We start from the raw sequence: 22,818 nt of genomic DNA, 5'->3' as shown, positions 1-22,818 counted from the left end.
GATGATGTGCACTCTGTCCTAAAATCTCAACCTTGGTGGACATTTGGTTCTCACGTTATTGCAAAAATACTAGTTTTTGACCCCTATTTGACCTTTGTTGACCTTGGATCATATTACCGTTATGTTTTGAAACGATCCCTTACCCCATTTCACAACTAGTCCCAAATTATCATCCATGTGGGACCCTGTCAGTGGTAGTTTCACAAGTTATGGTGGAAAAAAAACACATTTTGACCCATAAATGACCTTTAGTGACCTTGGATCACATCACGGTTATTTTTGAAAACATGTCCCTACTTCATTCACAACTTGTCCTAATATACCAGCCATGTTGGACTTCGTGACTAGAAGTTGTTGCAAAAATTAGCATAAGCTGGCAGTTTTTTGCACATAATCAACCTTGAATGACCTTGGATGACCTGATGATTTTTATTAAAAATGTTCCTCTTGATGAGGTGCACTCTGTCCTAAAATTTGATTGGCCTACAATGTTCACACATAATGTTATTGCTAGAAATGTATCAAAACCAACCTTTGGCCCCTCATAACTTGAGAACTGGGTGTCCGATTGAAGCGGGAGTTGGTTTCCTATATTCAGCACAAAAAGCTCTATCATATGTCAACAAATTTTCAAACTTATCTTTGTTCTGTTTTGTTTTGCCCCGTATCTCCAAAAATGAGCATATTTTTTAAGATTTGACCTTTGATCTTTTGACCTCGCGGTCAGATGTAGTTTGACACGCTGATTCCAAAAAGCAACATGACAAGTCTGTGCGACTATCCTAACTGTACTTATTAAAAAACAAAAACATTGACCTCTGATAACTTCGCACACGAAGGTCGCACAGGGGTCAACTATGGACCATTTTGATCGGAAGGTACCTTTGAGATCCGATTATGGCCACGAAAATTCAAATAACCCAAAAAACTGATAAAGGTCACCGGAGGTCAACCTGAGGTCAAAGGTCACCTAAATGCAGGTCGACTTCCTGATTACAATAGCGTAACTCCCAACCTTCACGGACATTTGGTTCTCAAGTTATTGCAAAAATACTAGTTTTTGACCCCTGCTTGACCTTTGTTGACCTTGAATCACATGACCGTTATGTTTTGAAACGATCCCTTACCCCATTTACAACTGGTCCCAAAATATCAACCATATCGGATCCTGTCAATGGGAGTTATTGCTTGTTTTAATATTTTGGTTTTTGGCCTCTAACTGACCTTTGGTGACCTTCACAGGCACCACAAAAAATAGGGCACATCTACTCAATGTGGTACTCATGTACACCAAATATTAGAGTGGTCCAAGCTTCCCTACTTGAGATACCGTGTTTACAAGCCAGGCGTCACACACACACACACACCCACACACACATACATACATACACACATACACACACTCTCCGCCTGCATGAATGCATAGGTTACGATTTCATCGAAACCAAAAATGGTTCCACGAAACAGTTTGTTGCTGCTCGATCTGTAGGCCTACTGCTGACAAGTAAAAACACTTAACAGTATTATCTAAAGAAGTATGCTGCACGTTTAATGACGTTTTCAGGGTTTCAAGAAATTGAAATGGGGTTTTAACTGAACAAAGATATAGGATGTAATCAACCGAAGTCGTTACTTTAAAATATGCACAAGTCATTTGTTTTTGGTCTATCAAGATGGCGCGAGTGACCTTCTAATAGCCGCAAAGCGTGTTCCCAGTACGCATCACACTGGCGGTCCGCTGGCGTAAAAACGCTGGCGGTAAAACGCTGGAGGTCCGCCAACGGACCGATAGATATTGCTGCTTGGAAAAACCCAGCGTATTGCCGACAGCGGACCAACAGCGTATCGACTTCGTAAAAAAGCCGGCGGTTACACGCTGGAGGTCCGCCAACGGACCGATAGACATTGTTGCTTGGAGAAACCTAGCAGAATTCCGACAGCTGACCGACAGCGTACCGCCGTAGAAAATTTCCCACAAATAGTATGTTATGAAAGTCATTCAGCAATTTACACAAGCTCACATACACATTGGCCATCGGGTCTGTCCAAAATCTTACGTCTCTATATGGAAGTTTAGTTAAAGATGAGTTTCTATTAAACTATTTTACCTGTGCTTTTTGTATATATTTGTTCCTGTGGGGAGAAAAATTAAGAATACTTGGATTTTGTGTACTTAGTATAGGCCAGGTTTAGGTGCGGCTGCATGGGCTAATACGTAATTAGGCAACCGCTGGTGGTCCGCTAACGGACCGATAGATATTACAGCGGAATGCCGACAGCAGTACCGCCGGAGGAAATATTGTATAGCTTTTGTGCTGATTTGGCGGGAAGTTACCTTACCACACTGGCACAAACAGAATAACATTTTCCTAAAACCTATATTCTCCAATAACTATAAGGTAACTAAAGATTGAGCTAATTCAAAGTAGTTAAATTTTGCATACCATCCAATGTAATATATATTATCATACACTACATAATATTTGAAGGGAAAACAAAACAAATTACTGATCGAACGAGTCTGACGGATACCGCATGAAGAAATGTTGGCAAGCATTTGGGCAAAATGGGCGGGTAATACCCTTAACCACAGGAACACTTACAGAATGATATTTTCAACAAATTCAAATTCTGAAATAAATATTGAGCAATAACATTATAAGCGATATCCAAATACTTTAATAAATTTCAACTATCCAAAGAAGTATTTATTATTCAACAATTTAGCGTAGTTGAGAGAAAACAGTTCAGAAAACATTTTTCACTGATCGAACGAGTCTAGTATAACTGGCATCCAATCGTTAAACCGCAATGCTCAGTGTCCTCAAATATAGCAGCTAGTTTGAAAAGCGGTCGCTTTCGTAGTGCGTTACAACTCTTTCGATGTCGGATATCCTGATCTATTCTTTTGAAAGTACTTGCAGTCTGCAGATACAAATTTGCTTAAGAGGTATGTACCTGTGTTTTCTTACTGAGGGTTGACAGTTGTACATAATTGATTTCGCAAGTATTTGAAGTGACTATTTTTTAAATAAACTTAGACGTAATCTAGCGTTAGGCTAGAATGAATCGCTTAATGAGAAGCCTTTCGCGGTGTATAAATTTCACCTAGCATACATTTGTAGGTGTTAATTGTGTTAGGCTGAGCAATAACGACCACACATAAAGGTAAACTAATGACCGTTGTTTGTATAATAGCTAGGTTATGCAATGTTATGCCGAAAAATTTGTTTGCTCACTGTATTAGAAGAAAAATATTATCTGCAGAAGGTTAATACTGTAAATATTACTAGATGACTATGGAAGGTTTCCCCCTAATTTTAAATATCATATTCTGAAATATATATTACTATACTAGTTACTAAGTAGTAGTAGTACACTAGTACTACTAGGCTAGGCCTAGATTTGAATAATTTGGTATGTTACAGTATTGAAAAATCATGGTCATCCATAACTTTTAAGAAATAATGTACTGTTTTTTAAAACCTTATTAATAATAATAATATAAGTAGACCTATGGTTGTTTTCAAATATCAGGAATGGGTTGGTGGTTAAATCTTTTTGGATTTCATGTTTAGTGCTTAGGCTTCAAAGTTTATGTAACAAATTAAGCATTTTGGAGAACAATAGATCATCGTCATTATAGTTTATGAGTACTCCGGTGGAGTATAGTGATACCAACCAACACGATAATGAAAAATATTTCATATTTATAGCCTCTAGGCTTCTAAAAAAATTGTGGCTGCCTTATCTCTTTTTGTTGCTTTTTGTCTTGGCTACTGTCAATTTGAAATATTTGCATTGGGTCTATTCCATGTGCTCAGTTTCTGGTGAATCATTCTGCGCATGATTTCCAAGAAAATAACTGCCTACATTGAAGTGATCCTCAGTTAAAGTAAAGTTTATTTGCCCAATAGCTGAACTGCCTCTATGCTATGTCTGTACTACATGCCACTATTTAACTCTATGGAAAGTTACTTTAAAGGGTTAAAAGTTTACAGTGTTGCGGGGAGAACTGTTTTAAATTCCTTGGCAATAAATCATTGAAAGCACAGTTGGTGAAGGTAGCTTAGGTTCAATTTGCCCCTCTATTGTATTCCCAGGTGAATTTAATGGCAATGAAAGTAATTACAACTTTGGGCAAGCAGGAGGGTAATTACCAGTCGTTATTATGTTTAAAAATCTCTGCAGACAAAGTAACAAATAAAATGATATGTCTGTATTTGATGATGTAAATTTGACCTTATATAAGGACACTGTAGGAAGTTCTCCAAAAAAAAAAACATTTCAATTGAAGGGGTGATGCCCATTGTAAGTAATGAATACAGAATGAAGAGCTCTAGGTTGTTGTTTTTGCAGTAGATTTACAGAAAAAAAAATGACTTTTTGTGAAATCCCTGGGCGAACTAAACAAGGAAAATACAAAATGAGGTGAATACAAAATCGCTATTTTACAAGAAACATGCAATAATGATAACAACTTTGAGCTGCATGATGACACAGTTGAAGTTAATAGTGAAAGGATTCTAAGTATATAAAGAAGCGACAGATAGCCATTCCTCTCCTGCACAATATGTTGTTGTGAACTTATTTACTGTTGACTTTGCAGTATGGAAACACCAAAGTATGCTGTTGTTGTTGTTGTTTTTTGAGGAAGATGGGGTCAGCAGATTTAATCACAATTTATCAATTTTTCCAGATAAGGATTTTCAGGAACTAAGTTAGAAGCCAGCGCATTGCTATTCCTGTGGGATCTTTGGAGAAATTTAATAACCTGGATGACTCTATTGAAACAAACAAGGCTTTGGAAAGATATTTGGTGAGTCAGTTTAAAAGTGTAAGGAAAGTAATCAGAAAACAGTTTTCCAGAGTGTAATGTTAGTTTATCATTATAAATTTGAAACCAAGTCAGGTTTTATTGTGTCAGTGGTCTGTACAAAATTAAAATATTTCCTGAGGGACTAATTTCCTTTTCCTGGGAGACAATTAAAACTCTAAGGTAGTAACAGATATGAAAGCATTTAGGTAACAAGAGTTTGGCCAGAAATGATTTTACATTGCGGTGCATTCTACAAAAGTGGGCTGTTAAATCAAACTTGTTTTTGACTGGACCCAGAAAGGAACATTGCAGCACTGCATTGCTAGTTCCTCTTAAAATATTGATAAGAAATTAGCAAAAGATGCCAAAGTGTGGGATGAAATAGAATTACTTGAATATTTCTGTTTGTATAATAATTATTGTAATGGTTTCTGATTAACTTTTCTTTCTTTTTGTTGTTTCAAGATGAAAAGACTATCAATTCTTGGTGGCAACACGTTGAAGGAGTGCGTTAAAAGAATCCTGAGTGATGTATTGGCAAATGCAGTTGCTACCACACTGAACTGGACATATGTACCACTGGGAAAACAGCCTTTGCGAAGCTACATGTATGAAATACATAATTGAAAGTGAGTTTATATGTGTCATTTTTGTTTTCAGCAGCAGTGAAGAGAATCTTGAGTTGTGGGGAGGGGGTTGTGCATTTGACTCATGGATCGGCCAACTTTTCAATGCAACATCCCATCAACGAGAATTCTTGCTTTAATTTATATTGAATTCTGGTCATTTAAAAAATTTACTACAAATATATGTTGATGTAAGATGTGTTGTTTCAGATGCAGTTGTAAAGCAGCATTCAGCATTGATTTTAAAGTTTATTCTCCATATGACTTTATTGACCAGTTCATTGTCACTTTCTATCATCCAATTTCCCAATTGATGGGACCTGGATTTGCAACAGTAATGCATGTGTTCAGTATAAAATGAAAGAAGGTGACTGTCAAAGGCAAAGGAAATATTTCGTATATCACGGAAAAAATGGTAAATGTGTGAAAATGTGAATAATGTAGTTTAACCAATTGTGATCATAATATGGGACCCCAGCCGATACTCATAGCTAGTGTTACAGTTGGCACAGTAATTATCAGAAAGCTGTGACACGTTGAACTAAGAGTCAGACAGGTGAAAATTTGCAGTAATTTTAAAAAATTTTAAATTTAATTTTTTTAATGTTTTAAATTTTAAAATTTAAAAGTATTATTATTTTTTTAAATTTGCAAATAGAAAAAACTTGCCACGTGCCACGTGTAACACATGTTACTGTGTTACGAGCACAGTACAGTAGTAACTGATGCACGGTTGTGGAACATGAACAGTAGTAACTGTTCAAGCTATGAGTATCGGGAACCAATTATTGGCTTCATTTTATTGCTTGTGTAGAATGCAATCTTTTATGTAATGTTTTGTGTAATGTGTTTCGTATTAACAGAAGCTGTACGGAGGAACTGCACAATAGACTTCATCTGATATTCAGGCGGCGGTGGTGAGATTTCTGAAGGGTGCATCTGGTTGTGAGGGAGGGCGATAATCTCGGACTACACCACAAACAGTTGACGAGTGAATTTCTTTAGTGCTGTTGGAATATTTAACGCTGGAACTCATTTTCTCGCTTTGTAATTTATAGGCGTAATAAAAAGGTAGCAACTAATTTCACTGTGTTAGTCATTATTTCTTCATATGTAACCGCATGTGTAATTCAGTAAAATCTGCAGGTAGACCAATAGCTCTGTTCTAGTAGTACACCACAAACGAGTTGGCACTCTTTCTGGCTTTCCCTTGACAATGTGCTGGGACAAAACCAGATATTTGACGGACAGTTTCCTGCCGGAACACAGATATTTGGTTAGCAATTCATGTGAAGATCTCTGCCTAGTGGGTTGCTGGCCGAATACCAGATTTGGGCTAGCAGGTCGCCAGAACACTGGATATTAGCTAGCGGATAGCCAGTGGCTCTCTCTGACAGAAATTCAGCGGAACACTGGCGGTACTCCGGTGGTAAGCTTGCGTTTCTCCGGCGGTCTTCTGGCGTAGTCGCCGGCGGACCGCCGGATTAAAGCCGGCCAAATCTCTGGCGTTCCGCCGGCTTTCCCCGCCGGTGGACCGCCAGTGGTGCAGCTGGCGGGCCGCCGGTGGACCGCTAGCATGATGTTATCTGGGTTGTTGTCAGCAGATGCGAAATGGATTCTATACGTATTTTTTCTGTGGTATTTTCCACTCTCCCCCAACTAACAGTAAGCATAGCTACACATCACAGAAATTAATACATAGGAGCCATATCGCACCTGCGACAACAATACGCTGTGCTATTTGATGGTCGCTCGCGCCATCTTGTACACCCAAAACATTTACTCGCGCAAAGGGTACCCGCGTTATAGTACGAGGTTTCGACGAAATCCTGATTTTATCGTCAAAATACCTTTCAGTTTACATAAAGAAACACTTGATTCCTCAAATTAGCTCGAACTTTGTGGAAACAATATGCTACTTAGACAGTTGTTCTTTTTTGAAGAAAAAAATCCTAGCATGTTCGCAAATGTAGGCTACAATCTTACGTTAGGCCCTTAGCTACATACAAAGGTCACAAAGTCCAGCCTTCTATATTGTCCACCATGTAAATTCCGATTAGATCGAAATGTTAGGGAGACCACTGTACAGAAAATGTTTGAGCCCCTGGGAGCAGGTACTGCGAGCTGGATTGCAACAACAAGTTATGGAGGGACGCCAATATTTAAAGGACGGGATCAATACTCATGTTCTCTTACTTGTGAAGCTTTTGTTTACATGATGGTGGGACAAGGCCCGGTTGGGGTTGGAAAACACTTGTCTGAAAGTGGATGATGGAGCATTCCCCTGGGCCCAGCCTGGCTATATAACGGACTGCTGGGAGGGATTCATATTCAAATGGAGTCATAAAGCCACCTTAGACAAATGCTCATTGAATGATAAGGACTGATACACATTGCGAACTCATGTTGAGGTAAAACATGAGGCAAATCCTTCCTATGCCAAATCTGTTCCAAAGCTGACTAGGTACTTATCCATGCGTATATCAATTACCCTGAATGTGTATCACCCCTTACCCTCAATTGACATTTGATGTCAGTTCATCTGTCTACTAGTAACTGACACTGTTCGCCAGAACTACTTTCAGGGCAGAATATGCTAATCAAAGTAAACTGGTCCCCTGTGTTGTTGATCATTACTTTATAATAGACTCACTAAAGAGTTATTATGGCTTTTCCATCTGCGTAATGAAATTTTCTTGCACATATTTATTGTAAGGGATATATGTGTATCACGAAGACACATCCAAGGTAACTAACAAAGTAGATGGAGGTAGATTGTTTATTTCCCCAATTTTCCGGATGAAATCCGTAGTGTCCTGCACATAAGGCGATAGGGCCGAAACAAATGGTTGGATGAAAAGATCCACGAGTTTTGATTTCTTTTATTCAGTCGCTGTTCCATTACCAGATATTATGGGCCTCCCTGGATTGCCTTCTTTGTGAATTTTGGGCAGAAAAAAAAAGCGACCAGGTTTTAGGTCGTTTTCATTGAGGTTTTGGCCTAACTTGCGGTCAATGGAACTGTTAGAGACTATCTTTTAGATTACTTTATTTCACGTTTTGTGTGACTTCGTGAGTAGAATCAGAATCCAGGAGTTTGTATTGTTGAGGGTTGTCGAGTAGTCTATTAGCTTCCTCTCTGTAGAATTGTTTGCCCATAGCGACAATTGCAGAACCCTTGTCGGCTGGCTTGATGACAATGTCATCGTGTTTCCGGAGTTCAATGATAGCCGTCTCTCAGTTTTGCTGAGGTTTTCGCGGAAGTCTGGGGCAGAGGTCTGTGTTTTTACATCCTCTTCAATTACCGAAATAAATGATTCAAGATGCGCACAATGTGCCTTTGGGCGGATTCCACGAGCTTATTGGCTTAAAATTGGAATGCAAGCCGTTGGTTTGTTGCGTGGTGTTATTGCCATTTTTGTCCGCAAAAAAATGTACGTACACGTAAGCGTCGATAGAACATATTTAGGTCAAGAGAAAGTTTCTGAGCGTTAACTTGCCGTGGTTTAAGGCAAAAATTTAGACCTCTGGAGAGTAGGTTTGTTCTCCTACCGAGAGTTGGCACTCAATGGTAACAACTGCACTTTTGGTGGTGTTGCATGCAGTCTGTATCTCTTTGCGACGGAGTCTGCGAGACCTGGTTCTTTTTTATTTTTCAAGTTGGGTTCACACTTTCACCAGTTTGTGAAATTGTCTTGAAGCTAGGGTATGTGAGAGTTTCAAGCATATTTTGGAGATGGAGTCAAGCTTGCTTTCGAACTAGTTCTTTGGGAGTTCTTTTTGCGGTTTTCTGGTTTTGGAATCAATTTCGTGGCTAAGTTCGTGAATGGTTTTTCGACAAATACTTATTTGCAAGGCCATTAATTCAAGCGAAGCATTCTTAAGGATGCCTTTCCAATTGACAAAGATGTCGCTATCAAAGATGTCGTCTTTCAACTGATCTGCGACTCTACAGTGCTATACTCTGGCTTTAGTTTTACTGAATAGTCTTTAAATTACGATGTTCCTCATAGACAAACGAATTATTGTACTGTGTGAGTCCCTTTCAAAACACCGTATGGAATAGTCTGAATAAGGTTATCGTCAGTTCAAGTACCGAGGTACTCGTTCAATCTCTTTGTTCAATTAACAGATAAAATAGGCAAACATGCATAGATGACACAGCAGGAACAGTCACTTGAAATTGAACTTCGAACACATTATTAGATCAAATGTTTTTGGCTACTATACATACATTGGATCAAAACAGAAATAGACTTATACCTCTCTTGCTCGAATTATACATTTCGGTTTGAAGAAACAGGGCACAGTCAACATCCACATGGTGGCAAAACTTGGAGGCTGATTCCATGGCTCGATATATCTTATTTTAGAGTAATTACTTGGTAGGTCTGATAAACGCAGAATGTCGAATAAAGAGTAGAGGGAGATTCATAATCATGATCAGTAATACGCTACCAAGTCTATCAAGCAGTCAATAGTGTGGTGATCTATGTTAATGCAGCTATTTAAGTAGCGGTACTCGAGTAATGCAAGCCTGGTGCTTTCATCAGCCATGTAATAAGTCTATCCTTCTGTACTAACGTTATCAAATTCCAAAACCTTTGTTTCTAGCTCAAATGGTTACCCGGGTTCAAGTAGATCCAAGGCAGTTTACCTCACTGAGACTGAGACTTCTTCATTTACTATCAGCAATTATAATGTTTTAAAAATAAGTAAACGGCTGTTACAAAGGGAAGCTTATTGCATCATATCTACATTTCTATTACTTTTAAAACGTTATTTATTCTGATGATAAGCTAACATTGATGGCTTAGTTCGCCCGCCCCTCCCCACGTATGTCTGTTGTGTTACAATTATTATATCAAGATAATTCATTATTTGGTGATTAGTTTTTAATCTGTGATAATTACCTTGATATCATTGCTTATGTTTTTCTCTCTCCATTTCACATTTGTACACGAGTAAATGAGTATTTCTTGTACAAAATGTTTATTGGTTGTAGTAGCAACTGATTAACTTTGTCATATTATGCTCTTCATGCAAAGCAATTTCACCATAGGCTCTCTCACCTCTCTCAGATGTTACATTCGCACAAAACAATTAGTAACACCATACCACGTAGGCTTTACCGTCATAATTGTGTGTATGTGTGTTGGGGTTGGAGGGGGGGGGGTTGACGGGGATCAAAATGACGCACAAAAGTTCGTAATGGACTGATACTATCTATATGTGAATAGCAATGACGGCCATCAAAAAACGCCACCCCAAAGGGTACTAACATTGGCGATCTCACTACGTTCTGTTCCTTCTCCTTGTCCGCCCCCCCCCCGCCCCTTTTTCGTGTGGAAGTAATATATACGTGGAGCGTGGTGGTCAAATGGAACGACAATAAACTTGCGATATAAGATTGATTGCCATCTAAAGATTCGATTTCTGGCCGCATCTTGTGTTTAAATGGAGACTTGTGGGGTAATTTGTAATTATAGCTGCGTGCACCGGTTTGTGGCTGTACCCTATTGGAAGTTACCCAGGGACACGTATATCATCATGGCGGGACTGTTTGGACTGTCGATCCACACTCGGATGTGTGGTTGTGACAAATACAAGACTATAAGCATTTTTTATCTGTAATTTTAAAGCAAATTGTCCAGCATTAGCACGGTCATTTCCTTAGTCCTGAGTTTCTTTGGCATCTTGAACTGTACTTCGGAAGCCGTAGTATTCGCAAGCACAAAGCTTTTCAACTTCCCAAAGGTATTGGACTTGACCAAGTATACTTTGCAAGATGATATTTGGTTGGTATCCCTGAAGGTTCTGAAAAACTCATGACGGTTGTAAATGTTCTCGTCAATTTGCTGCGGAGAGCAAGGAATATAATTAATTCAAAATATATTTAGGCAAAAAAGTACCACCCTGTTGTGTATAAACCATATATGGTGACATGGAATAAATATCTACAGGTTATGTAAAAAATAAATCAAATGTGTTTGGAGTGACCCTTTAAACCCAAAGTTTACTACAGGTTGTGACTTTACATCAGTCTGACGAGGCATTGTATTATTCATACATGGTTGGACGCTCTCGATATAGCTATATAAGAGTGAAAGCCATCAGTCTACTCTTAAAAAGTGAATTATTACCGATTGAAACCAGTCCATCTGTGTCTCACAAATATAATGTAATCCTGTATTATCTACTTGGTAAATCTTTGAAAGTTTTGCCTAATTTCATCTTTCATGGATCGAGTCAAACGAAATAAACTAACAGACTAACAGGTAACAATTCAGATGCGTATAACCAAATGTGCACATTCAAAGTAACATCTTCAAGGACTATCGGCATTCCATGTATTTTCCCTCTCCCCCTCTCCACCCGCTCCCTCTTCGAACAAAGTAAAGCACTGACCTCACTAAGCTTATCTGTATCAATGTTTCGCACTGACGTATCTTCGTCGTTCCCTTCCATCTCCAGGAAGAACACGTAATGGGCTCCTTTACTCTTGTCTGGGGGAACGAAAATTGAACGTGGTTTAGGGTAGTTAGGGTATGTTTCATTATCTCATAATGCATAGTATTGTCCTTATGGAGAGTAGATTGCGATAACCAAAGCAAGGTTATCAATGTACAAGGTCAGCATCATGGCAGACACATTATTATGCGTAGAAGCTATCTCTTTGGTGCAGTTAACTATCAGATTTATTAGTGAAGTTTGGAAGTCTAATTTGCGTTAATGCACGGTTGTCGGCCTTCAGGTTGCCCCAACGGTCTCCTCATCCCGATAATAGAAATGGCTGATAGGTGCTACCGACTAGATAAGCTAGTCGGTTTAGTGTTGGGTTAATTACATGTCAACTTTACCGTCTGTATTTGCTCGTGCTGTTGATACCATGGTGCTCTCAGTTACAGAATAGTGTTTCAACGTAACTCCCTGCCAATTTCCCAGGGCAGCAGCCAAAGATCCCGTGATAACAACTTGATCAACCTTCTCACCGAATAAATTCAACAAAGTCGCTGTCCTGTGAAAACAATAACATAAGGTTAACACATTACCAACTAACATGAAATATGATTAACATCTTGAGTAGCATGAACTATTAGTCATAAATAATTCAATAAATGCTTTGAAACTAATTGATGAATTAGATTCATCAAAAGCATATTGGCTCATGCCACAGTATATTGACATAGACACGAACTGATAAATTGAAAATCAATCGGTTACACAGTTATTGATAAGGCAACCCGAGTGAAGCATGTCAGACTAGTACTGATCCATGCTCATTATTACTCTTCAATTCATCCCCCATTATATATGGAATTTTGCACACCCCCTCCACCTTCTATATCAAATGACCGAATGACTTCGTGGAACTATTTATAAATGTTTCCCAATGCAATTCCTTACTGCAATGGTGATTTTGTAAACATTATTTTCATTATACCTGTAAAGGAACTTTACTTTGGGACAGTTTTGGTAAAATCCTGTAACCTGTATGACGTCACCAAACCTGTAGCGGTAAAGGCCCCACAGCTGTGAGATGACCAGTTCGTACTTCTTCCCGATTTCAACTTCATCAATTAAGAAGGTCTTTGGATTATCTTCGTACCTTCGGTGAAAAAAATCCAGACGAATGATTTCAAGAAATTGATTGCTGACAAGTTCCGTATTGCAGAAAGAGAGCGGGTTGAAGAGCAACAGTTCCTCAATAACAATATAAAATAGTTACGAGGTCAAGCAATAACGTATTTTTTGCATAAAGTAAACTTTCTAAAATGAAGTATCAACACGTAACTCCGATAGACACGTCTTTGAAAACATGCAATGAACAGCGATGGTAATGCAATCACTCATTAAAAGCCGGATAATTAGTTTAATCACAAACATCTGCTTAATTATGTCAATCAAAAGAAAATTGAGTCTCTTGAATAGTTTGTTACAACAAATGTGAATAACAACCCTACTTATATAGACTGAGCCCATTATATTGTTGCGGTTATGATTTGTTATTGTCATTACATTATTGAGGCTGTGATTTGTTATTGTCAAAGAGTTTGTTAAAAGTCAATCGTAAATGTGAGAATGCTAAAAGTTGCTTAAACGTTTTTAAAAGATATTTCTACGAGATTCTGTTTCTTCAAAAGTTTGACAGACATATACATAGGAGTATTGAATTGGACAGTTATGTTTAAATTTGAGAGTGGCAGGACCACACGTGTAAGAAGTCTTGTACATGAATGATCAATAAGCTGTTTGGATTTGCAACTTTATAGAGTGATGGCCTGTAATTACCAGATTTTTGAAAGAGGTGAACAACTCCATGAGATACGTCGGGAGCATTGCACTCAGGCTGTACATTAATGACTTGATTCAAGAGAGGAATAAATCTGATGCAAAAACAAGTTACACTTACACATCACCCTCGTTGATGAATTCGAAAATGACATCTCTTATATTCAAAACGAATTCTTCGTATCCTTCCTTGATAGGATTCAAATTGAAGCCAATGAGGGCCTCTGACGATCCGTACAACATAGAATAAACCCGAATGCCTGAAAAATTGAATTTTTGTTATTGTTTAGCTTAAACTATCATCATGCAGTGCGCAATATATTTTTGGTAATAGAAATGATGGATAGACGTGTCGCCGATGGAGTGGGGCCCCAGAAATGTCAATCCAAGGGGTAATCTTTAGCAACTGCGAACGCATGTGGACGAGATTACCCAAGATAGGTACAAGATGTTTCTAATTTTGTGAAAAGCTTATCTAGTTGGTGAGCATTATCGTCCATTTACTCGAATGCAAACTTTCCATTTTAGTGTGTAATCTAATCAAGTTTTACTTACTTTTCTTTGCAATACTCTTTTATTTTTCCAAGGTCGAAACCTCTTCGACGATTGTGTTACTCTCAAGAGTTTTCTACTTCAGATTGGTACATACTTAGTACTTTTTATCACGTTTGTCAAATTGTACATTCCCTTGACCCCTGATGAATATCTCACTGAATTGTGACTTCGGAAAAATTATGGTAGTCAATTGACCCATAGCAATCCATCGACCACCTATAATCTTTCAATTGACATTCATATTATTCTGTCATTTATTGTGTGAAAGACAAAACCCTGTTAATTTCGTAATCACACGAAAAGTTACCGGATATGCCTTGAAATTTAATGACGCATGAACATGACGGAAGTCAGCTTTGTCAGTTTTAAGTTGGATTTAATTTATAAGCAGTTGTAATTTAGGAATACAGAAATCACCTTTAGCAACAGTCTGCATTAGTGTTTCTCTTAATCCGATGTTATCAATGGCAGTAATACTCTGCATTGTAGGCCAGAGTCTTCGCATTATCCCATCTTGACCTCTTTCACATTCTCGTTTGACCTCCGCTGCTCTCTCAGCGTCTCCCTCTCCCATTGCCTTTGTCAATTCTTCTCTGATTGACGCAGGAAGAGTCAACGTGGCATTGATAGTGCCGTTGGCAATATCTTCTACCATTTCTGGCCAATGCTGCTCCAAGTACTTGAACCCATCTACTATGATACTAGTAAAAATAGCGAAGGTCGAGCCAAGCTCTCTCTCCCGAAGAGCAAACAAAAAATGAACATAAAAAGCATCCTGGATATTCTCAATTAGGAATCCGTCCGGTGGCGTGGAATATGCTATTAACAGAGATTTGATCCTTCGGTCAACTGCTGCTCCAGCTGCTATTGTGATACCAGCCTCGCTTTCCCTGATTTTTGAGTTGCAGTGTATCCTGAACTCCTTATTCAGTGGTTGAAAGTTCGAGAAAAACTCAGATTGGATTCGTAGTGTGATAGCGTGAGCATTGTACATTTGATTAATGTCTTGCGGAATTTGCTTCCCCAATCCCGTGGTACCACTTGTCAGTACCAATCGTGTAACTGGCTCAACCGTCATCACGTTCTTCTCGCCCTTCGCTACCCTCTGAATGAACTGCTTATAGTGGTCATATTGCGTCAGCGGGTGTTTTGACTGGAAATCTTTCAAGCTGTGAATGTCTTTCAAGTTAAACTTTCGTCCGTAATCTGTATTTTTGTTTTTCGACATGATCAGTTGAAGTCTGTCTTCTTGTGTGCTTCGAGAATCCACGCAGCCCCGACGTAACTCAACGAGTCTTCTCTTTCCAATGTAGAATAAGTAGTATTTGAACATAAAACATGCGAGCGCTGAGAAGAGGGTGTGATACTTGGAAACACGACGAGTTGATATAAAGAGATAAATAACTCCCAGGAGAAAGCTCGCAATGATCAAAACCCCTGTAATGATAAAATGTTGAGATTTATCTTCACTCTCAACGAGGAGGGAGAAAATAAAATTCATGAGCAGTACTTTTACACAAATTACATTTCAGCTTGGTCTGAGATTGGAAAATTTACGTCAAGAATAGATCAGGAAAATAGTTTATTTTTACCATTTAGTATTTGCATGTTCGACGTTTAGGCACCAGTGTTGTATTACTCGATCACAACTGTACTATTCGACCATTGTTCTGTAAACTCGGAGTTTGGATTGATTGGATTGGATTCAGAGTTCCTTAAACCTCCACCCGAGGTATATTTTGGACTAGATATCTCCCAAACATTCAAAACACAAAGTTGCTATGAACTGTCGAAGTGAATAACCAACCACAGCTATCTAAAGCGAATATGAACTATTATTCCACTACTAGTCTATCTGTCATAGTCATATTCAAGTGTAGGCTAATGCCTAATTTTCCATATTTGGTGTTGTTCCTGAGAGTATAAATTTTACACAAACATTAAATGGGTGTGTAAAAGAAATACTCATCAGTGCTTTGTGCGCAAAGTGACAACAAAAATAAATACATGAATATTAACATGAACATATGCATGAATATTAACAAAACACACTAATGATATATACATAGAAGATGAACTGTGTAGTGTAGATCTGGTGAAATGATATCAATAGTAATGAGCAGTAATCGTTTTTGAAATATTGATTAAGCAACATACTGCAATTTCTTTAAGCTACACTACATATAGAAACCAACAACAATGACCAGCGATCCTGCAATTATTATATCATGTTTATTACTTTTTATGGGATACGCATGTAAGAGATTCCTGAAGAAGATACCTGTATTATACCGGCCACCGTAAATATGTTTGCTTTATGTTCCTTACGCATAGTCGATTAGTGTAAACTGTAATACCTATCGAAAGCTCAGCCCAACGGGACTGTCCATACGTGTCTACCTACAATCGAATCATATAGTACTTTTAGTTATGGCAATGTTTACATGGATCGAAGTTCTCGAGATACTGCATAACATACTGATCATGCTAATAGATGTTATGTAGCTTACTACGCTAGAATCGTAGGAATTGTAATCGAAATCTACTACGACTATAAGACGTGAAATGGGCGTACCTGGTCCACAACTATTGGCTGAGTATTTCAAGTCTCGGTGGTAGGTAGGTGTATTTATCATACCGTGTTCTCAAGTCCCTTTGAGTCAGAAACCTTTTTTTGTATAAATACTTAGATTGATATGTTATGCTTACCTATGATGAATACAGCAATGATCCCTGTCGTCGTCCATTCTAGAGCAAGACATTGAACAGCTGCTCTGGATAATAAGAAAGATATAAGAAAGCAAATAACTCCTGCGGCCGTATACTTTCGATCCATCTTGATGAAAGTTGATTATGTCCTATATGCCCCGTCTTCTGAGAGTCACGTACATATATATAAATATATCTACATCATAATCAGATTAACCTTTAACCAAACGTGCATAGCAAAGGTTCATGTCATTCACGAAAGCCTGATAAATTAAGTAAATAATAATCCATTACACATGTCCGCCAGATAAAGCAGACACAACATCTACAACACCCCTCGAAAAGTACATGAATGAAAAGAAAGTACACCATAAATCGATATTTTTGTACAAATTTTGTGGATTTCATATTTGTGGTGTAGATTTTATGATTATTATCATTTAATCATTGATGTTGCCCTTTGTTGTTGCGACCCAATGAGTCTTCCGTATAATATTACAGAGATAAGAGAGACAATGTGACCAGGGTGAAGTCTCAAAGGTCGTCCACAAAGACGTGTATAAATAGAATATCCAGGTAAACGTATTGTAGTTGCTCTATACTTTTTAAAAGACATAACTATTCATGCAATGACACCACACTTCAAGAAAGTTGTGGTCGGTCAAATGGGAACATATATTCATATGTTAGTGCCTCTCTACCATTTAAGGAAAAATTAGTAATTTATAAATATAATATTAAGAAAATAGTAATAATATGATCTTATCGTCGATTCACCCCCCCCCCCCCCACCCCTCATAATTTGCAAACATACCGGCTTAGACTAGAGGACGGGCTGTTGTTTATTTGTTTTCATTATGGGTTTTAATTGTTATTCGTTCAACTTGTGACACGGGGTTAGATGACTCTATTCTACTCTCCTCTCAAACATGGGCGTCAGCAGGTTTCAGAAAGTGGGGGGACACTATACTATCTAAGCGGAGCGCCACCATTGGTTGGCGCGTAGCGTACCAGAAAATTTTGGGTACATAAGACCCCCTAGATCGCAGGAGACGGCCTTCCTGAGTCGTTTTAGTTACATCAGAACCAGATCTGTGAGGAGAAATTTTGTCTCACAAAACTAAATTCCGACAGAAAGTACTGGTAGAAAGATGCCGTTCTGACACCAAGGGAAACGAATTACACAGCGTCCATCTCAAACGAAATATTTTCGGTAGTTTGGTATCATATAATACCCTGCATACAGGCAGAATACTGTCTGTAGGGCCTAAAATATATGATATTACCTTCCTGGTGGGGTCTTCGACTTGTTTTCAAGTTGAAATGCGTCGTTTTCTCTGATTCACAGTGTAGGGCAAGGGGAATTCCATTTCTGGCGAGAAGGGGTGCTTCCACAAAACACTCTAAAACATCGTTCAAACATCGCACAAACTTTTATCAGAGGTCTCGGACGAAGCGGGGAGGGTGAATATCAGTGGAAGGGGGATAAAGGGCCAAGCACTGTTCTAATTTCCAGTGCAATTTATTGATAATGATTCCTAAGTTAGATTCTACTTGAATCAGCTCAGCAATTGTGATAGAAAATCGCGCATATGCATGTGATTTTTTTAATAACTGCTCTGAAAAGTGGGGGGACAAATGATATGATATCCCCTCCACTTTTGAAAGTGGGGGGGACATGTCCCCCCCGTCCCCCACCTGTTGACGCCCATGCTCTCAAATGTCTTCAAACTAGAATTGGAATACATTATTAACACATTCGCTCCAACAATTTCCTCGTTTTTTTATGGCTTATTCTGCTTAATTGTTGTTGTTTCTGTTTTTGTCTTAACGTAAATTGTTTACTTCCTGACAGACTTTAAAAGTGACTGAAATTGATTACCTTGTGTTATTCTGAATTTACCTATGTGCGACCCATAATATGTTAATTTTCTTTTCTTATTTAAAACGAATACATACGGATACTAATGTAAAGTTTCTGTAATAAATAATCTTGAAACAATCAGTTACATAATTATAAGTCCTTTGGTTGACTTTTTGTTTACTTTTATTCAAAGAGCGTCTCATCATTAATGGAGTTAATTATCTATTTTAATTGCATAAAAATACCAATCTGGCAACGTAACCATGTGGAAGTTACAGTGTCAAGCCACACAATTTCCCCCAAAATCTGGCTAACCTTACCATTAAGTTAGTTAACACTAAATTAGTTAGTCTGAGTAAATTACTATTTTGATGGTGTCATATAACAAATCTGTGAGAAAACTAATGATATTAATTAAGTTTTTTAAGAAATTGTCTGGAAAAAAATTCCTGAGCTCAATCAACAGAGTTGTCAAACTCGAATGGTGATCACGTGTTAACGTTTCCCAATATATTTCACCGTATGATAACAAATGACTAGAAAACAATTACAAAACGGTCACTTTGCCAAACCTTGCACCTACGTGACTAATGACGCCATAGGTCAAAGATCACAGGTTGATTACCCCAAAACAGTATTGTGACCATTACACTTACACCTAAATGACAACATGGCGCAATACTTCAAACACAAGTAGGTTATCACGAGCTGTATGTCTACAGAACATTAATTAATGTTAAACACCAAAGGCCACGCGATGAAAGGAGCTCTAAGGTCAAGCTCGGTCAAGTATGTGCGAAAAAGCGTTTCGCAAACAACCCATTGCTCATATAATATGTTCCTGTTTGACTAATCACGCCACAGGTTCAGAGTCAAATAGCCAATTCATAGCCCTTAATTAATATAAAATGCGAAAGGTTACTCGGTTAAAGGTCAAGTCATTGATATTCCTGTAGATAAATCTGATGGCTTTATAAAATTGCTAGAAATGTCAATTTATTTGAAAAGATAACCTGTACTTTTGGCTTCTATGTAAATGCCGAACGATATAATAGCTGAAAGGGCTGTATCATGAAGAAGTACGATATTGAATGCATTGTTTGAAATTTTGCCCATATACGCAAATTTCGGGATGAGATCGGCAACTTCATAGAAATTCCCCGCCCACCGCCCTCCCCCCCTTTTTTTGGGGGATTGGTTGATGTAATTATCCCATTTTCTTTAAATACCTGACTTTTTTGTTTTTCTTCGTCTATTTTCTGCATTGGTTTCGTTTTTAACTACAAACTGTTTTCTTAGACTTACTCTATAATTCCAACTTTTTTTATATGTTTATTTTGGTTTTATTATTTTTCGTATAAAAATATTGTTATATACTATATTTTTATATAATCGTATGGAAATCACGTGTCGCAAAATATGCAAGTACAGAATGGGTATTTACTGTGCTTACCTGTCTCCTCTCTACTATTGCAACGGTTTTCAGTCTACCAGGCTGATGGTATTCGGAAGGAAGTGAAAGTGGTAGTGAGTCAAGTTATCGCAGTGTTAAAATGTCAGTAATATCTAAAGCCAGGTAGTTGATGGAAAAGTGCAGTTATATAGAGGAGCCAGATAAGATCAGTTTGGGAGAAAATGATGTAGGCCCAAAGAAATAACACTGTGGCAGATATAATGTCACAATTGAAAGGGTCGTCCCCAATTTCTGCTCATGACAGTACTGAGCAAAGTTTCAAGCTTGAGATACAGTGATACAAGAACGCTCACAGCAAAAGATCAGAGGCGCGTCGCGTTCCGAATTGCGAAATAACTGTACGATTGTTGTACGTACAGAAATCATCCGTACGTGGGCGTATATCTATAATCTTTTCAAGAAAAGTCACCATGGAGAGAACCTGGGCACGAAAAATCGAGAGAAAGAAATCGGGCACGAAATTGCTTTGGAATTCATGTTTTCATCCTCGACGTGAGTCATTGTACGTCATGGAAAGTGCCAAAAGATAACTTTCGTCAACTGTCTGAGGGCTAGTTAAAATAGTAAAAACAGTTATGTCGAGATTGCGCCAACAAAAGCGTCGGTTACTTCTTGTACTTTGCACACATTGCACGAGATGCTGATAGCGTCATAAATGAACAACTTCTATGTGCCATCTACAGGCATGGCTATTATTTATTAAAATGAAGAAATGTTTGTGTATGCCTTAAAAGTCAATGTATAGGCTGTCCATTTGATAACGTTTTGCTAGTTTAGACTTTGTTAATGAGCGAAGCGCATATAGGTAGGCAACCTTTTACTATAAATATGCCGGATGAACTTTCTGTAATTTCGTGGTTTGACCATAGCAACGGAACGTTTCATATCCAAACGGAACTATTCGTAGACGGAAATACAAATTCCATGGAAAATTTATGTATTTTAATCATGTTTTTGTCATAATACGCTATATATTGAAGTGCGTGTCGGTTACAAACAGCAAAATCTAGATAGTGTAGCTGAGAAATTAGAGAGATTCATTCGACAAGGCGTAAAGTTTGCCAGCAGAAAATCCTAGTTTTGTCATATTTGAATCCTCCATGCTGCTAGTTTTATTCTCAAGGATATCTGCTGTGTCTGCATTTCTACTTTATCTGCTGTTATTATTATCGCATCTTACGTTTTTTTTTTTTTTGGTATGCATGGAGGAGCGAATGCACTCAGTGTCACATTTTAATGAGACGGATGAATGGTTCGTAGGGAAAGGATGTGGAAGGAGATGAGGGTGGGGTGACCAGCGACGTAGCCAGGAATTTGAAAGGGGGGAGCACTTTTTGCGATTGATATGGATTCTCAAAATTGTAGGCACGACTATCTGAGCGGAGCGCCACCATCGGTTGGCGCGGAGCGTACAAGAAAATCTTTGGTTTTACAAACCCCCCAGATGGCCGGAAACGGCCCTTCCCGAGTGTTCATTCTAGTTCCCTGGCCTCTTGCTAACTTGAGACACCTCATTCAATACCACTTTTAAACCCAAAAAACAAACGAGTTAAAATAGTACGTAATTCAATACTACATAATGTATTAAAATTAGCAAGGTACATGTACAGAGTAGTCTTACTTTTCAACTTCTGATACTTGTAGATACAAAGATAGGCCAGAAATGTCTTTGATACAACTGTAGCTAGTAAATGTTTAAGTTAGCCTAATAAGAGAAGGCGAGAGCTATCCGACGATTGCCATCTGATGCAAATTTCTCAACTGTTTTCTCAACTGAAGTATTATCTGCGTAAACGGGTTCTTAACTACATGTTAAAAAACTGACAAGATCGGATCCTAGTCTTTTGAATGAAATGGCACGCGATAGAAATGACAGCCTAGATGAGAAGAATAGGTCACCTAATTTAGCCATATTCTTGCTACGTTCATTTCAATAGTGTTTCCTGTCTATAGACTCTTAAACTCGTCCAGCAAGAATTATGAATTATGGGTGTTTTTAATAAAAAGATAACTTGGCCAAAAAAATGTAGGTCCGGGCCTACAGTGCTACATATATATACTGGCTACGCCCCTGATCATATGATATCATTATCAACAGATTTTGTCTCCTGTTTGAATTCTTTTACATGTTCTTTTACATAATATATCGAAAGACAAACATAGTGCTCTTTTACAATTTTTTCCAGTAGGATGATTCTTGTTTATTGTCAAATGTCTGGACTTTAATAAATTTGACGAACTTTAACTGATGGACAATATAAACTTTCATATTTTGTAATATAGCCAGATATGCAGTCAGGGGCGTAGCGAGCGGGGGTGTGGGGGGTGTCACACCCCCCCCCCAATAATTTGGTCGCTGTCGGCAAATTTTGGGTCTGTCGGCAAAAGGAGAAAAGGTGAAGAGAGCGGAAGGGGAAGAAAGAAGGAAAGCTGAATAGAGAAAAGGAGAACGGGAGCTTCTTCCGTGCCAAATTTGACT

General features: G+C 38.3%; 1 protein-coding gene and 1 long non-coding RNA gene across 3 annotated transcripts; one reads left to right on the top strand and one right to left on the bottom strand.

Moving 5' to 3' along the window:
• The first annotated feature begins 316 nt into the window (after positions 1-316).
• Positions 317-7,036, top strand: LOC139963883 (uncharacterized). The gene is made up of 4 exons (XR_011791786.1): positions 317-2,950; positions 4,700-4,819; positions 5,285-5,448; positions 6,309-7,036. It is a non-coding gene; the product is annotated as an uncharacterized lncRNA (long non-coding RNA).
• Positions 7,037-9,528: 2,492 nt separating this feature from the next.
• Positions 9,529-17,757, bottom strand: LOC139964191 (uncharacterized). Of its 2 annotated transcripts, none has more exons than XM_071965593.1 (7): positions 17,002-17,757; positions 14,710-15,729; positions 13,859-13,997; positions 12,890-13,054; positions 12,306-12,463; positions 11,854-11,951; positions 9,529-11,303 (listed from the first exon to the last, which is right to left on the bottom strand). In XM_071965593.1, exons 1-7 carry the CDS (start codon positions 17,126-17,128, stop codon positions 11,082-11,084), a joined length of 1,929 nt encoding a protein of 642 aa, XP_071821694.1. In that variant the 5' UTR covers positions 17,129-17,757; the 3' UTR covers positions 9,529-11,081. The 2 variants fall into 2 exon arrangements, with proteins under 2 accessions (XP_071821694.1, XP_071821695.1); XM_071965594.1 differs by lacking the exon at positions 17,002-17,757 and adding an exon at positions 16,574-16,721.
• Positions 17,758-22,818: the final 5,061 nt, after the last annotated feature.

This window comes from Apostichopus japonicus, chromosome 22, assembly GCF_037975245.1.
Source record: "Apostichopus japonicus isolate 1M-3 chromosome 22, ASM3797524v1, whole genome shotgun sequence".
Taxonomy (NCBI): domain Eukaryota; kingdom Metazoa; phylum Echinodermata; class Holothuroidea; order Aspidochirotida; family Stichopodidae; genus Apostichopus; species Apostichopus japonicus.
This window is presented reverse-complemented; position numbering and strand designations above follow the sequence as displayed.

Coding starts and splice junctions, on each gene's coding strand:
- LOC139964191 (XM_071965593.1), bottom strand. CDS start 17,128: ATGGATCGAAAGTATACGGCCGCAGGAGTTATTTGCTTTCTTATATCT. Junction 15,730..17,001: donor CATTGCTGTATTCATCATAG/GTAAGCATAACA, acceptor TTATCATTACAG/GGGTTTTGATCATTGCGAGC. Junction 11,952..12,305: donor AGCACGAGCAAATACAGACG/GTAAAGTTGACA, acceptor TCGTTCCCCCAG/ACAAGAGTAAAGGAGCCCAT.